The sequence below is a fragment of the Temnothorax curvispinosus genome, unplaced genomic scaffold (assembly GCF_003070985.1).
Source record: "Temnothorax curvispinosus isolate PA1 unplaced genomic scaffold, ASM307098v1 QBEX01006096.1, whole genome shotgun sequence".
Classification (NCBI taxonomy): domain Eukaryota; kingdom Metazoa; phylum Arthropoda; class Insecta; order Hymenoptera; family Formicidae; genus Temnothorax; species Temnothorax curvispinosus.
The window spans coordinates 229,191-245,559 of record NW_020215876.1 but is presented as its reverse complement, the minus strand read 5'-3'; the positions used below and the strand labels follow the sequence as shown (position 1 = coordinate 245,559).

Genomic DNA, 16,369 nt, shown 5'->3' with positions numbered 1-16,369 from the left:
TCGATAATTAAATATCAATAAAGGAAAAATGTGAGAAATGATATTCTTATAAATTAAATAATTTTTAATTTGCACATCGCGTTTTTCAAAAATTTTATTTCTTGTTTAATAGGGAATTCTTTATAGTTTTGTTAGAAAGTGACAGAAATATTTGTTATAATATTATAATGATTTAATAGTTTTGTAATATAATAATTTTATACTTACAATTAGTATTATTAATAATAGAGAGATAGTACTTTCTAATTTCAAAAAAGTAGTAAAAATTTGAAATAATTTGACTTTACACAGCTGATAAACATGACGATATTGTGCCAGCCTCCGATTCGATGAATACATGACTATTACGGAGAGATTCGTTATAATATTTTTATATTCTTATAAAATTCTTGAGGATAGATATACAAGGTAGAAAATATATGTTTTATAGTTTATAGCATAATTTATTTTTATTTATTTATATTTTTATATACGAATATCATTTTACATATAACTAGGGAACACACAGAATATAAGTCGGAGATATGTTTTATTAAATAAATTCGTCATTTTTATCTTTGTATATCATGGCAAAAAATTCTTCTCTTATAATACAACACTAATAAATTTCAGGATAAGCGTTCAGCATTTTCAGGACAAAGTAGCGCTCTCTTTCTCGATGAGTCGATTACAGAAGATTTACAAATTACAGTTGGTCAGGTACGACACTATAACTATTATTACTCATATATGTATATATAATATACAAGTAACGCTATACAAATCAATTTGACAATATGCACAATTTGATTTTTAATTGATTCAGAAATTTTGTCCCATCTGGCAGTATTAGTATATTTCTTATATAATACTTTTGTGCGAGAAGCAAATTTATATATTCCTAGGAAGAATATTGGATTTAAGGAAAAAGTATATAATATCAAGGTTCTTTTTAGAATAAATGATATCTAAAGTAAAAAACTTTACAAAAGAACAAAACAATACGCCGGTTATTCTCTATATTTTTTATAGATTAAAAAACGTAGACAAAATGTCTACGTTTAGTAAAACAAAGTCTGTTGCACTATTTTTAAATGTAGGGTTTTCTTTTCTTAAACACGAAAATGTTATGTTATTATCCTTTTTTAAAAAATTTTACGTGAAATAATACAGAACGTCCCTTATCTATGCCCCAAATCATTCTTTTATCAACTTAGTCGAGTTTCTTTCAAGGAAATATTGAAGAAGATTACTATTTGTTTCAAGTTGATTAATTATTTTTCGATTATCAGAAAGACCACGTCTGAAACATTTACACGCTCTTTGCATTTCTTTGTACCGTGCACGATGATTTAGGTTTTTCAGTGTCTTGTGTTTCGCCTCTTACAGTGAATGTAACGAAATATCTTTTGGTACGATCCATTTTCTCAGTCGGAAGGGCGATCACTTGTTTTCCCTCTCCATGTGTCACTTCCACCTAAAAGAAAGGAGAGTAACATATAGAAAAAACAGAAATAACATATTCAGCTTTTGTGTAAATATATGATATTTTCTTTTTTATTATAACAGAGTTATTATGATAGGTTACAGATTTCTATAAATTTTTTTCATATTATTACCGTCATTTGCCCTCTGCCGCGACTCTCTATTTTCGGAAGATGGTCCGCTCGATCTGGGACGCCTCCACCTACTGCAATTATAATCTACATTCACACTACAGAAACTGACTCTTTTCGGGCTCTACGTACATATAGACGACGAAATCTTGAAGTTATTAAGTTATCGTTTTACTAATGACATAATTTACAGAAAGAAAATACATAAGAATGTTTTCTTCAAATCTTTAATTGAATGAATACTTTGCATATTCAAATATGTACGTAAATAATTATAGATATCTCAAAAGTGATGCGTGTTGTATTCAAATGCGATAATATGGTAACATACGATAGGTATACACTGGAATAGAGGTATAAGCGCTGGTTGCGTGATGACAACGATGAGTTTTTTGCGTGCATTGCTTGGCTCCGGTACAAAAGTCTGGAGTAGTTGGTCTTCCCTGCAGTCTTCTTAATTGCTCGTACAGAAACGCTTCGAATTGTCTACAATGACGATATCGATAATATTAAGTCGTAACAATTAAATAATAATGTATATTAAACATTATTGAATACTCTGTGTTCAGAAAGTATTTAATCCGATAGTAACCTAAACGTTAATGGTTGATTATATTTTGCAACACCAAGAGTAGGGCCAGACATTCCCGATTTGTGAAAGGCATCCACCTGAAAAAGATCGCTCTGCAAAATATATTCGCGAAATATATTAGCGATAGTATTGATAGAAAAACGTTTAATTCTTTTCCATGATTTAAGGAACACTGTACTTTTAAATCATGGAAAAACATGTTATATTCGCATTATAATGTTAATAACGATCGCCTTGGAGTGTCTTACCTGTCTTTTAACCAACACGTGTTCGTTCGCCCTGCCGTGACGAATCTGTAATCTCTTCAACTCCATCAATTGAAAAAAAATTTTTCTTTCGAGATGATAACGACGCAGGCTAATTTGCACATCCCTGGTAATGGTCTCCATATTGAGAGCTTGCTGTTTCGCTGTATTTGGACAACATCTTACGTTTCGCCTCCGTGGAATTCTCGACACTCTCGGGCTCGGTTCTATTCCACTGTCTCTACCTCCGCTATCGCGACGATGTTTCCTCCACAATCGTTCTCGGTGACCATCGGCATTTTCGATTCTGACTAAGCGGTTGCTAGTTGTTGATTGTACCTAGCATTAATAATATTCTGATCAATATTAATTAAATTATTGTAATTAAGTTTATGCTAAAGATTTATTTGTAAGTAAATATAAAAATAAAATTACACGATATAGTTTTTATCGATCAAGATGCCCACTGTTCTTTATTTGTGAAAAATTTTAGTATACCAAGCATTAACATATGTTTAAAAGTAATTAATTTAATAATGCTACGTACTATATGATTGAAATAGATATTAATAGGTGTAAGTTCTTTAATTACCTGAGGCAAAGAGTCGATTCTTGAAGTTCTAGATAGACCTAAAGCTGTGCTCGGAGTCTCTTCCTCACTCGTACTTGGCAAAACTCTCATAACACCAATTTCATTATCTTCTTCGTGCTCTGTCTCATGCTCCACATCCTCCCCGAGAGCTTCCCTGATTTCTTTTTCGACTGCTTCGTCTTCATCCCATTCTGGGCTGTCCAACACCGCGATTATTGCACTTTGATGCGAGGAACGCTCTTCGGAACTTTCAAACAGGTGTCTCTTGGTTGACGCCTTTGAAGAAGATTTTCCTGTCCTCATATTCCTTCCCGTAGATGGTCTCGAATGTCTCGTTTTCGCCGATCTCGAGGCCTTTGGAGAACTCGAAGAACTATCGTCGATGTAGCGAAAATCTTTATCTGCTAAAATCTTTGTCTGTTAGACAATCTTTGTTTGTTGGAACACAAATACGATGTGTTAACGAAAGTATTGTGTGTGTGTGTGTGTGTGTATGTGTGTAAAAGATTGTATTATTTACAATAAATACTTTAATTACGCAAAAATTATTTTTAAAAAATCTCTGCATTTAAAATAACACAGCTAAAAATTAAAATTAAAACTTGGAGAACGCATTACATTTTTATAATTTTCGAAACATTTAAGACTCGTAATATATTTCGGAAATTTACCTGTTTCAGTCTCTGGTCGTTCTTTATCGGTTTTTTTAATACGTTCCAACTTCTTGTCACGTGGCGAACCCGTTCTTTCTGGGGAAGGACTTTCTTCCATGTTTAGCATTGACACTCTCGGTTCCGGTGATGACAAATCTGCGGATTTTCCACGCGCGGAATCATCTGTCGATCGTTCGGTAAATGTTAATGCTTCGGTTTTCTGTTTTTCATCCACTTGCATTTTTTGCGAAAACTTGATATCATCGCGTTTATTCAAATATTTATCCTCTCTCAATTCGGCATCTTCAGCTGAGCTCTCTTTAGTGATTGTTTTCAAGGATGTTTGCTTTGTCGATGCTTTATCTCTTTCTTCAGAAGTTACCTGTACATCTTCGACATTTTCTTTCAAGCTGCTTATAGTTTGACGCGCATCGGATTGTCTCGAAGTTTTTGATTCTCCATCGTCTTTTTTCGCGATAGTTTTCTCGTCTCGCTTTGAATCTTCAGACGCTAATAGTTTTCCATTCTCCTCACCCGCACTCGAAATATGCTTCATCGCAGTCGTAGAATCTCTTTGATCCTCCGAAATCACAATATTTTTACCGAGTTTATCTCCGTTTTTAAAGCTATCTTTCTCCTTGTCGATGGTTGCTTCTTGCTTCTCGCGCAACGTACTATCACTCGGTATTGCATTCTCGAATGTATTTAGTCTACCTAAAAAGAAGATTACTGTAGCTAGAGTTTGACAAACACAAATTTAATAAATGATTAAATTCGATAAAATAATTATATTAACAAGATACTTTATTTTATCTTATGAAAAAGTTATTACGTTGAAATTCTTTGTGTCTTACTATTCGTACCTTCTTTTGGATCTTCTATGCTGCTAGGCATCGTTATTTTATCCTTTTCATCCTTATTCTGGACTTGTTCATTAATTCGTTCTTCAGAAATATCGTGCGTATCAGTCTTGTGCGACAATGCGGTCTTACTTTTATCTGAAGAATTAATATCTTTGGAAGTTTCCTTTGTTTCCTCTATTACTATCGTCTTTTTTCTCAAAACTTTGTCGGAGCTTATTTCCTTTACAGTTTCTTGCGTTGATCTTGGAGTGTCAGGCACTTGATCTTTGTGAACTATCGCTGTAACAACCACTCGTTCCACGGTTTCCTGACTAGTACTATCCGTCGCTTCTCTTCGAAATCGAGATTCTATTATCCTCTCGCTACCATCTTCTTCCTCTTCAGCGGAAGTATGCGCCGGCTCTCCTACTGCAACGCTTCTTTCTTCCTTGTCCGAAGATTTATCTTGATCTCCCATATTCTCCTCTTTATCGAACGTTCTCGACTTGCTGGATCTCGACATTTTCTTAGAGCTACGTTTGTGCGTTTTGGTCAGTTTTGTCTCCTTCGTGCATTCTCTAGGTGTCTTTAATTTTCTTCCGGATACAACTTTTTCACACTTTTTTTCCAACGATCTTTTTACTACAATCACCTCTAAGCTGTCGTCGCTTACGCTTTGATCGTCTTCATCTTCTTTCCTTGAGTTATCTTTAGCTTCCGTTTCATTGGAGCTTTTGCTTTTATCCTTCTCTTGCTGTCTTTTTGTATGCTGTCGATGTTTGATTACTCCATTTTCATCATGAGAATAATCGCAACTGTCTGATTCGAACGACGAATCCGAATATTTGTGTTTATGTCTCATCGATATTCTTTTACTTCGTTTTTTTCGCAGATTTTGCTCACCGTTATCATCGTATCTATTGATTTATTTACAATTTAAAAATTTAATACTTTGGCTGACAGTGTAATCAATAAAAGAGACGTTTAGAAAATAATGCGACACTCTATCTCATAGTTATTAACTTTTTACATTTAACTGCTTAAATCCTTTTTAGAACGTGTTAAAAATTCTATAACTTTTTAAAGAAAAAAATCTAAAATTCTATTAACAATATATCAATATTTTGAAAATCAAATGCCAGAATCACAGAAGTATTATATTTTTACGTAGCAGCTTATGAAGAGGGAAAGAAGAAGGTTTGTATATTTCAAATGTCTCTCGTATTAATTTTGCATCGCATTAATGAAGGAATATCTGTTTTACCGTGCGGATTCGCTTCGAGCTCTCCTCTCGTCCTTTTTCGAGGATGTCTTCGACAGACGCACTTCTTCCTCACTAAAACTCCGACTATCCTGACGAGTCATCTTTTTCAGATTACCTTTTCGACGCGTTCTTCTTTCGATCCACCGCTCTTCGTAATAGAGCTCGGGATGTTTGTGCCCTCGACCTCGTCTACAAGGACTACTGTCGCTCGCAGTGCTACTATCGTCATGTTTTATTCGGACCTTTGCTGTAAAAACTAAAATTATTTCAATATGACTTATTTTGCTATAATAGTAGACTACTACTGAAATATATTTATAACATATATTCTTAATTTAGAGATATATTACTTCTTAAAGAATAAATATATGTGTATTTTGTGTTAAGAGTTGTCATAAATAATTCTATAAATATTTATTATTATATTAGTCTAGTTCTTCTCGAGCCAGATTTAGCAAATGTCTGTGGACTACACATATACCTAATCTGACCTTTGTTCGGTGCGGTCTTATGCGTTCTCAGTTGCTGTCCTGTAGTACCGCCGTGCATCTGAATCAGTTTCGCACAGTCCCTATGTCCTCTGTAGAGAGCTGCGTCCAGTGGAGTCATCGAATTGCCCTTGCTGGTCCTAAGAACCGCGTTGATTCTTGCGCCATGATCCAATAGAACTTTGCATGCGTCCAAGTGACCGTGCAAAGCCGCGACATGGAGAGGCGTCTTGCCATCATGAGTAGCGACGTCCAACGTGCTCGGTCTTTTTTTTGCTAACCATTTTATTAATTCGATTCTACCGGACGCGACGGCCTCGTGTCCTATCCCCGTGCCACGCACGGTCTTAGCGTGAAGTGACCCGCCGTGCTGAGTCAGAATTTTCAAGGTTTCTAACTGGCCCTTAGCTGCGGCGCAAAGTGCAGGTCTGAAAAATGTTGAACGTTCTCTTAAAAATTTCAATACTCTTTACTAAGATTGAAATATAGCGAGTTGACCCAACGTATACCAAGCGCAGTTAAATATTAATCATCGAGAATCGTTATCCAGAAGGAAATCTATTATTTTATCAATTATTTTAATTGACCGAAAGAGGTCAGTTGAAAATTAAGATTATCCATAAACTTGGTAATCTTACGTTCTACCCTTTCGATCTTGGCGATTGGGATCAGCCCCGAGTTTGAGGATGAGAGCGGTGGCATCCGCGTGACCCAAAGTAGCGGCGTAATGTAACGCGGAACAACCGTTGTCGTCCACATAGTCTGGATGAGATCCACACAAGTTGACGAGTACTTCCACGCATCTCGCGTGGCCCCTCGACGCTGCGCAATGAAGTGCCGTCAGTCCATCTTTGTCGGAAGTACCTGCGGCTGCCGACCCTCCGGCTCTAAATCAAGGAAGATTTTAACGAATTTTTAATTCTCAATTGCTTTTGCAACCTTGCCTTTTGCATTATCGTTTAGGAAAATCACAGATTCTCCAAAGAAATCGATCTAACATTGAAGAGGACTGACGCTCGTTGGTAAACCGAAACGATTAGAGTAGTTAACAGTCGTCTACCTTGCTAAAGCCAACACGGCCTCCACGCTACCCGCGCTTGCCGCCCATAGAATCGGTTGCCGCCCGTCCTCGTCCTTGGCGTTCACGTCCGCGCCGAATTCGAGAAGGGTTTGTAAAACTTTCAGGCCAACCTTCTTGGGAACGGCGAGCTCAGCCGTGGCGACCGCGCCGCAACATTGGGCGGCATAGTGAAGTGGAGATCCGCCACGTAAATCCGGGGTGGAAGGTCGCGCACCGGCCGCCAGAACCAACCGAACGCATTCCGCTTCCCCGCAGACTGAAAATCGTTATTGTATGTACCTTCGGCTTTTTTTCAACATCTTAAAAGGGACAGTGAAAAGGAATAATACTGGGATCGATACTTCTTATTAAGCGCATTCCTTTTGGACTTGCGGAATCAATTTCTTAGCGAAAACATCGTGGGAGATTGTATAATTACTGTTTTGGACAAATTTATCGAATATAAAGTGTTACTAACAATAAGTACATAATTTTTCTTGTTAGAGCAGAATAGAAGTCGAAAATAGAAATTGATTTTTTTCTGTTCTAATATAGGTATACAGATTTAAAAGTCTCGCAATGCAGCGTACAATCTGCTTTAGCTTCAATATCTGGTTGCGATTATTATTAATTCTATATCACATTATTATTTTATTTTTAATTCTTAATTTTTTTATAATTATCTTTTTTCTTTTCTCCCTCTTTCTCTTGGAAGGTCAAACTATCCACTATTGTATACTATTATTAAAGTTTCCTTAAAAGTTGGATGACAGACTGAAATGCAGGGCGCCGTATCGTTCCTTCCGATCTTAGGTAGAACGGTGTGCCGTAATGGTCAAGGAAGGTCAGTAGGTCGTTTCTGACAAGAGTTACGTTACTGCGGTCCGTTAGCGATCACGCGAGAGTACATATCGCGATGGCTCGACCGACTGACCATAGAAGTCCTTGGGTTTTACTTGTACGAAAACTTACGAATGCACACGCGTATGAGTGTTTTATCTGTTAGATATATGTTATATATTCACACGTGTGAGAGATAGAAAACATATTTATTCTTAAAGTCAGAGATGACCAAAAATAAAATGACACTTATTATTAGTTATATTGATTCGTGTTGTTACCAAGCAGAAAGCATCTATAGTACCTGACATAATTTATGCGGATCTGCAAAAATACCTGATAAAATAATTAAAATAATTGTTTTACACATTTAGGTTCAGGGAATCAAAGTAAAAACTGTATGAAGTGGAATCCAAGGGTAAATATAAAAGACGAGAGTTAAAATAAAGATACTAACGATAAACGGTGTAACGTTTATTATCACAGCTGAAAGCTGAAAGTAAAAAGAGAGACAATTTTGTGTGATTTAAAATGCATGCGTAAAAAGATATTTTATAGATAAAAGTACCAGTGGCCCAATGGAGAACACTGTGCCCCTCGAGATCCTTAGCATTGACATCGGCACCGTTCGCTAAGAGAACCGCGACCAGCTGAGTGTCCCCGGCGATGACCGCGAGATGAAGCGGGGTGTGCCCCTCGGCATCAGGGGCATTCACCAGTTCTGGTGCCGCCGCGGCAACGGCACCACCGGTACCCGCGTCCATGCAATAATGGAGGGCGTTTCTCAATGTGCGATCTCTATAGGCGGTCGTTTCCTCCTGTTCCTTCAATAATCTCAACACTCTTGCCCTGTCGCCTTGTTGACAGGCGTGCATCAAAGGTGTAGCGCCGATGTGTAATACTCTGAAACGGTGCGTGTTTCTCTGATTCATTAAGCGGAACAAAAAAAAAGGAAATTTGTATTAAAGAAAAAAATTATTCTGCACATCTTTTATCTCTTCATATGTAGTATCATTTTCGATTGCATTGCTAAGAACTTGTAATATTATTCGCTAACGGCAATCGTTTATTATAGATTATAGGTATCGTGCTGAACCCTGCCCGTCAAACAGATTGATTTGTGAACGAAAATAGAAGAGCAAATTTAAGTGGCTCGAAAGAAAATCAATATCGAGCGCGTCTCTACCTGTAAGGTCTCTTCTTGCGATGATCCTGATGCTGCACAGCGCAGGGTGGGTCCTGCGACCACGATGTACCACCGGACGGTCTATGTTTGGAGGAACGATGATTCGGGTACGGTGTCAGCGGGGGCAAGGACACGTCGGCCACGCGATCCGCTCTCTTCGGCTGAGGCTTCTCCTGCGACTTGAACGGGATCGGCGGAGTCTTAGTGTCCATGCCCGTCTCTGGCACCTACTCGCGACTACGCCAACCGGTCGCGTGGAAGCATCTTCGGGCCTCTCGACGGATCGAACTCATCGCGCCGAGGAGGAAGTCTGGGTTCTCGACCCGAAGTAGATAGATATGCTTGAAAGAGATTTGCTCGAAAATGACCACCGGCCGTACACGATGGGGTTCGAAATATGAATTTGGCTGGATTTGGCATTGATGCTGATAAAATGAGCACACGGATAAAAGAAAAATAAATATACAGACATACACACACACACGCACGCATGTATATGTATACGCGCGAGCTGAACGAGTGAATTTCGCGTGTTTCGCAACCCGCTGCAATAATATAATAAATGGAGCTGTCGTAAAAATGAAACTATCGATTTATGTATCTGCGCGCGTGAAGGACGTTGCCGTAAAATCTGTAACGATGCTCCGCATCCTAAAATAAGCATCCATTAAAGTACGACCCAAATTTTCGATTCTAAATCAAAGTTCATTTACTGACCACGTGGTGAACTGACCAGGTCACTCGCTACCATAGAAACCAACGGTCACAACACGCGAATACCTATAAAGAACCATAATGGCTGATACCACGGCAAGGTCGTCACGTGTCGAATTCTAATCTTCACCTCGCGTAGATCGTACGAGCCGTCAGAAAACTGATTACTTAAAACACTAAGGGGGCTATTTAAACCCTGATACGCATAGCGTTTTTAGATCCAGCAGCATAAATGGAATAAAAATGTTATTATTCTTTTTGGAATCTAATTCATTTCATTTGTCCTTGTATAACTTTGTTCCGCAATGACAATCCGTCTAGGCAATGTTCTAATATTTATATTGTGTTAATACTAGTGTTTTGTTACAAAAAAATGATGAATTAATTGGATGAAGGCCAGCTTAATAAGTAACTTGTTTGAGCATGTGTATTTTTCATTATTCACCTTCAGTCAAAGACACTGTTACAATTTTCAATAACTCGGCTTACAAACAATTCCAAAGAAAGAAAGAAAGAAATAGAAAACTCGCATTTAAAGATATTTTTGGCGTATCTTAAAAATTTGAGTATCTTTATGCAAAAATCTAAATTAAAATCTTATTAAGTAAAGGCCACTTGAAATTAATGAAAAAATTTCGTCAATTATCTTCTCCAAAAACACCTTATATTTAGTCATTAATTAACGAAGTAAGCATCTCCTCGGCGTTTCTGCCGAAGAAAAATTGCTTCTATATCAGTTGGATGCCGCGCAAATGAGAGTAAGATCTCATATAGCCTCGTGAGCAAGATATGTACATACATGCATACATACATACGTGCAACGAACTCGCACCGTAACGCGGCGATGACTGAAAATCGTTATTTCGTTGATTCACCAGGCCGAATATCGATCCGTTATTGCTCCGTTAATAATTCGCCGAAACCTTCGTTTTTCGTGATGTTGCATCATCATTAATACTTAACCGTAACATTTCTGCCTTTTCGCGTTACGTGCACCACGCTTCGATATATCACGTGCTTATTGTTTACGAGATCCGACGTGGTAATCGATCGGAATAACGCAGTGCATATATATCACATGCATTTAGTTATACAAAAGTGAACGAATAAAACAATTAGGCACATCTTTTTGTGTTCCACCAAATATATGTCTTGATGCGCACATAAAAGACACACACACACGCACACAAACAAAACTTGTATTTAATAATTCACGAATAATTTCTCTCTTTTTTTTTTTATTTTTATCGATAAGTGTAAGTGACTAAATTTACATTACTTGAGCATAATGAGAAACCATAGCTCATGAAATATTCAAAAACTTGACTTTTACTGAAAAGTAGAAAGATGTAGAAGATCTTATTGTTCTACACTGTTTATTCCCTGTAACAGTATTCTTAGAAATCTTATCGACATATATATATATAAATCAATTATGAATCTTTGCTAATTAACGAGATATACATATTTCAAATAGACGTTAAAATTGTTAAAATAATTTTATATAATTAGTGAAAAATTATATCGATTTCAAAACATTAAATAAAATATCGAATAAAAAAATTAAATCAATAAACATAAATGGAAATTAGTATGTGATTTTAATATGCGCTTGCCGGCTCGCATTGGCCTGAAAATATATCTCTTTGGTTGAGATTAAGTTATTATATCATTTAATCAAATTATATTTCATTTATATTTTTAATTCCTTGCAGAAGAGAGAGTAGAAGTAAACTTTATATCAAAGAAAAAAATATTAAATAAATATAAAAATGTAAATATAAAAATGTGCTGTAGATGTCTACGTGATATCAGCGGACAATATGCGAGAATTTAGTCGATCGTCGTTCTGGTATATAATATCCAATATGACATATGTGTATTTAACTGATGCACTTATATACTTACCTCGCGTTATAAATTACGCAACTAAATTGTGTTGTTTGCTCATTATTTTGGCGCCAGATTTCAAAAGTCAAAGTTTGGTTGTCAAATGTTGCTTCGGCCACGAGGTCGACTCGTTGTGGCGACAGTGAAACGTACCTTTAGAGGGTGGAAAGCGCACTGAACGCTCCGCATTAGCACGAGCAAGTTAACGTAAGGGTTGCTTAGATACCACCGCGTCTCAGAAACCTGTAAACAAAAACTAAGTTTGATAATCTATAATCTATATTATCAAACGAGTACAAAAGACTTTACTTTACCATTTACTAAGTTTTGCTTTAAAATATATAAAAATTAAACACTGATAAGCTCGGAGAGTTTTTGAAATAAAAAATTTGAAAAATTGCTCTCGAAATGTAAAAAACTAAATGAGAGATGTTTCGATTAATAAAAACTACAATTGATAAACACTACGGTTTTCCTATCACGTTCCGTTTTGAATAAAAACAAAATTAGCTATTAGAAATAACTTAAATAAAAAATAAAGTTTTTTTCTGATTGTGAGTAAAAAATCTATCGAAGTGCATGACTGTTCTGATGTGAGTGTAAAAATTACTTTGAAATTATATACAGTTAAAAATTTTATTTCTAATTATATATTTGATAAATATAATAAATCCTTTACATATCTTGAAAAGTACGTATCCAAAGAGTGATAGACAATTGGGGGTATAGCTCAGTGGTAGAGCATTCGACTGCAGATCGAGAGGTCCCCGGTTCAAACCCGGGTGCCCCCTCATGACTCACTTTTTTTCTTTTTATATTTAAATTTAATTTTTGTTATCGTTATAACGTTGTTTACTTTAATAAATAGCATAATGTAATATAAATCTATATATTTTTAATTTTAGCTTACAATAGTAATATTCATTATCTATTGATAAAGTATTCCGTTTACTTATTTCTTGAAATATAGAAATAAATTCCTATATTTTTACTTAATATTTACCGTTTGGTTTTTGTTAATTATAAGTTAAACTAGTAAAAATTTAAGCAAGAATGTTGAATTTTTAAGGAATATTAGGAAAACAAAAAAAATTATTATTTCACATTTTTAATTAATTGATAAAAGCACGTTTTTATTTTTTAAAAATTTATTTATAATTTTATATAGTTACAGTTGATAAATTGTAAACAGATTACATAGTACGAGTCCTGCAGATTGCCCAACCTTTTATAGAAAATAAAATTATATCCAACAATAAAACTAAAAGACGTTATATAACAAACATTTGTATGAAAACAATACACAATTCAAATTCCTCTATTCTAGAAGATTTTTATTCTATAAGTTTTCTATCTCCTCTCGCCCTGTTCTCTTCCTACTCACATATTTGGGTTATCTTACATGATCATAATATCTCTCTCTTTTATCTTTTATTGATTTATTCATTTTTCATTCTAAATTAATTGAATAGGAATGAGAACCAAGAAATTTTAGGATAAAGAAAGTACTTAATCTAATAACTTTAGAACAGAGAAATTTACTGTAAAAAATATATATAAAGTTATATCATAAATTTAATTTTGTGCGTATTTGAATATTTGTGGATATTTAAAAAAACAAGAGGTTCACCTAAGATTAAAATACTTAATATCTCTTCAATTAGAAAACAAATTATGGATACATGTTATTATAATTTCATATTTACGCTAGTATTGCTACATTATTGGGCTCAAAATTATTTTAATATTCTATGGTAGAGTCAACGTCAGTCTTTTAATATTAGTTTCTGCCAATATTAGCACAAAGATAAAAACATTAGATATAACTTGTCACGAATTGTATTATTTCATATTTTACTTTCTTAGCATATTCAAAAATCTATCTTTTTATTATATAATCTTAATATGTCAACAATTATTATCAGTGCTTATTTTACGTAATGAGTAAAATGCTTATTAATACTTGGAAGACTTAACAATATAATCATTTATAATTTATATTTTACTATTCACAAATAAAAAGTAAGTTTTGTGGAATATATTATACTCCATACTCACACTTATTCCTATACTCACTTTTTATTTGTGGACAGCAAAATATACATATATATATCATTAATGGATATTTGATTTAATAAGGCAACTTGTAAAACGTGTATATAATCTAAAATATTTAAATTGATTTTCCGATATCTATTTTATATACGTTTATAAAGAAATATAACATTATTTTGAAAAATAACCGTGTCGTATATGATAGCAACTGTAACGCAATGATGCGAAAGAGATTTCGATATTTGTGCCTGACCTTAAAAAAATCGATAATATTCCGCAATGTGATTCAGCATATCTTGAAACGCGGTAGAAGGTGATGTACCAAATTTTTGTCTCCATAAATGCCTAGCAATGATATGTTGGCCTGATGTATGCGTAGCTTCTTGAACTTCCTCACAAACTTCGACGGCACTTTGCCAAATTGTTTCTTAAAATAAAGGAGAAAAATAATTACGCAAAAATTGTTTAGAACAACAAGAAACACACAAAGGTTATTAAACCCTGATGTTATTAAAATAGGTAATTACCGAGATTGTCAAGAAGTTTACTTTTACCAGGTGGATCAAATTTCTGCAGCTGTTCAACACTGATAATTTTGTATTGTCTTAGACTCTGTAAAGATTCATAACTGCAACAGCGAGCACGATCATTTGCTACTATATAACTTCCTGGTACTGTGTGCCTCGTAATCTCTTTCAAAGCTTCTTTTACCATGTTACTCTTGTCCACTCCTGGTTGTAACTTGTCAATTTTTTGTGGCTATAAAAGAAACAATTTATACAATGTAAAGTAAATGTAAAGTTCAAGTAGAATAATATTTATACGGTATATTTTTGTAATTAAAATGTGCTCCATTGAAACATTACCTCTGGCATAGCTTCAATCATATGTAACCATATGCGAGGTGGTATAGTATTTGTTTCTGCAACGCATATTATTGTATGTGAATTATTATTACGTTTTTTGGCAGAGTTTACATCTGGCTGATGCTCCGTCATATAACCACCAGGAAATTCATCCACAATTAATATTGCACCTTTGTCACCTAATAACCAATCCTCTGGATGTTTTCTAACATAGATTGCGGAAACCTCGTCGCACCGCTCATATATCTTTCTAATAACGTGTTTCTTTACATCTGCAATAATATATACATATGTATCTATAACTATACAGAATCTTGATTATCGTAAAAGACATATTACATAAATAAGAACCTAAATAAGTAGCAGTAGCTTCACAAGGAATTTGTTGACACCATCCTAATATCAGTTGAAGGCACATTTTCAGATCACATTTTATTCCGAAAAAGAAAGACTTTTCTCTGATGGACTGCTTTCTCATACAGTCAGGACAAGACCAAATATATTTGTCTACGATTCTTGCAGGACTCCATATTAAACTACGCCCTTTACAATCCGAATGAGGACAGTTACAGGCTGTACGAATCAAACTCATTTCTTTCAACCAGCTGCATAATTCTCCCTCGTGCCCCTGTTGTAGCATCGGTCGAACGACAACGTCAAAGAACCCACTTTGATCGCTAAAAGGTCCCGAGCATGTTCTGCAAAAGTTTGCATTACAAATTAAACGTACCTAATATAATAATAGAATGGTTCAGTTCGTAATTGAATTGTGGATGACACAATGCTTTGTTTATCTCAATAAACCTCTGTCACAATCAGCGAATGACGTATATCCACAAACGAATATCGAGTTGTCATTAACAATTCCATGACTTCAATTACCTTGAATTTTTGGCCTTTGCGTTTTTCATCATTAATTCTAAAATAATAGGCAGTGTGCTTAGCTTAACGCTATTAGCTTTCACGTCTAACAAACACGTAATAACGACGAATAAAAATTTGCTCGCACTTAAACAAAAAGTGAACAAAAAAAAAAACAATTATAAGAACCTAACGCTAACAGGAAACGATCAAATGACCGTGGCGGAGTCCATTGTCATCTATACATATACGCATGTATATATAATAAGCAGAAGCGCAACTCGCTGTGCGTTGGCAGTTGGCAGCTTTGCGCAGTCGAACGAAAGGCGCATGCGTGAAACGGAATCCATTTGAAATTGAGCGCCGAAGAGATTTCACACATACACAATGCTTACTTTAATAAAAATTCTATGAAAATAAATTATCGTCGAAAATAAATGATATACGTTAAAGAAATAGAAAAATTAGAAAACCCAAAGTGGGCTAAAACACTAAAGTAATAACTTACCTCTCAATCTCTGCTTCCTTTATTATTGTAGTCTTTATTAGAAAACTGCGCATTTATATCCGCACTCATTGTCAAGATGGCCTTTATCTTTTTATTTTGATTGAGAAATATTTATATA

At 35.0% G+C, this 16,369-nt stretch overlaps 2 protein-coding genes and 1 non-coding gene across 11 annotated transcripts; 1 reads left to right on the top strand and 2 right to left on the bottom strand.

Annotated features, from left to right (window-relative positions):
* Positions 1-476: 476 nt before the first annotated feature.
* LOC112455459 (ankycorbin) lies at positions 477-12,234 on the bottom strand. 9 transcript variants are annotated; one of them, XM_025017374.1, is made up of 15 exons: positions 11,980-12,234; positions 9,358-9,698; positions 8,740-9,074; positions 7,332-7,608; positions 6,910-7,158; positions 6,275-6,699; positions 5,784-6,039; positions 4,532-5,436; positions 3,696-4,391; positions 3,025-3,428; positions 2,436-2,771; positions 2,188-2,279; positions 1,927-2,081; positions 1,599-1,669; positions 477-1,456 (listed from the first exon to the last, which is right to left on the bottom strand). In XM_025017374.1, exons 2-15 carry the CDS (start codon positions 9,567-9,569, stop codon positions 1,292-1,294), a joined length of 4,578 nt encoding a protein of 1,525 aa, XP_024873142.1. In that variant the 5' UTR covers positions 9,570-9,698; positions 11,980-12,234; the 3' UTR covers positions 477-1,291. The 9 variants fall into 9 exon arrangements, with proteins under 9 accessions (XP_024873142.1, XP_024873148.1, XP_024873145.1 ...); XM_025017380.1 differs by having other exon boundaries at positions 2,188-2,264; XM_025017377.1 differs by having other exon boundaries at positions 3,025-3,425.
* A 446-nt stretch (positions 12,235-12,680) lies between these two features.
* Trnac-gca lies at positions 12,681-12,752 on the top strand. Its single transcript has one exon. It is a non-coding gene; the product is annotated as a tRNA-Cys (tRNA).
* Positions 12,753-13,590: 838 nt separating this feature from the next.
* On the bottom strand, positions 13,591-16,126 carry LOC112455441. Its single transcript, XM_025017341.1, has 5 exons — positions 15,765-16,126; positions 15,234-15,580; positions 14,883-15,154; positions 14,544-14,775; positions 13,591-14,443 (listed from the first exon to the last, which is right to left on the bottom strand). The coding sequence occupies exons 1-5, from the start codon at positions 15,794-15,796 to the stop codon at positions 14,271-14,273; spliced, it is 1,056 nt and encodes a 351-aa protein (XP_024873109.1). The 5' UTR covers positions 15,797-16,126; the 3' UTR covers positions 13,591-14,270.
* Between the last annotated feature and the right edge of the window lie 243 nt (positions 16,127-16,369).

What these genes read in the sequence shown, in the direction of transcription:
- LOC112455441 (XM_025017341.1), bottom strand. Translation starts at nt 15,796, where the DNA reads ATGATGAAAAACGCAAAGGCCAAAAATTCAAG. An exon ending in GCAAAGGCCAAAAATTCAAG is followed by an intron (nt 15,581 to 15,764) that starts GTAATTGAAGTC and finishes AAACTTTTGCAG; the next exon opens with AACATGCTCGGGACCTTTTA. An exon ending in AGCTACTGCTACTTATTTAG is followed by an intron (nt 15,155 to 15,233) that starts GTTCTTATTTAT and finishes ATATTATTGCAG; the next exon opens with ATGTAAAGAAACACGTTATT.
- LOC112455459 (XM_025017374.1), bottom strand. Translation starts at nt 9,569, where the DNA reads ATGGACACTAAGACTCCGCCGATCCCGTTCAAGTCGCAGGAGAAGCCT. An exon ending in TGTTCTCCATTGGGCCACTG is followed by an intron (nt 7,609 to 8,739) that starts GTACTTTTATCT and finishes AACGATTTTCAG; the next exon opens with TCTGCGGGGAAGCGGAATGC. An exon ending in ACGTGTTGGTTAAAAGACAG is followed by an intron (nt 2,280 to 2,435) that starts GTAAGACACTCC and finishes TATATTTTGCAG; the next exon opens with AGCGATCTTTTTCAGGTGGA.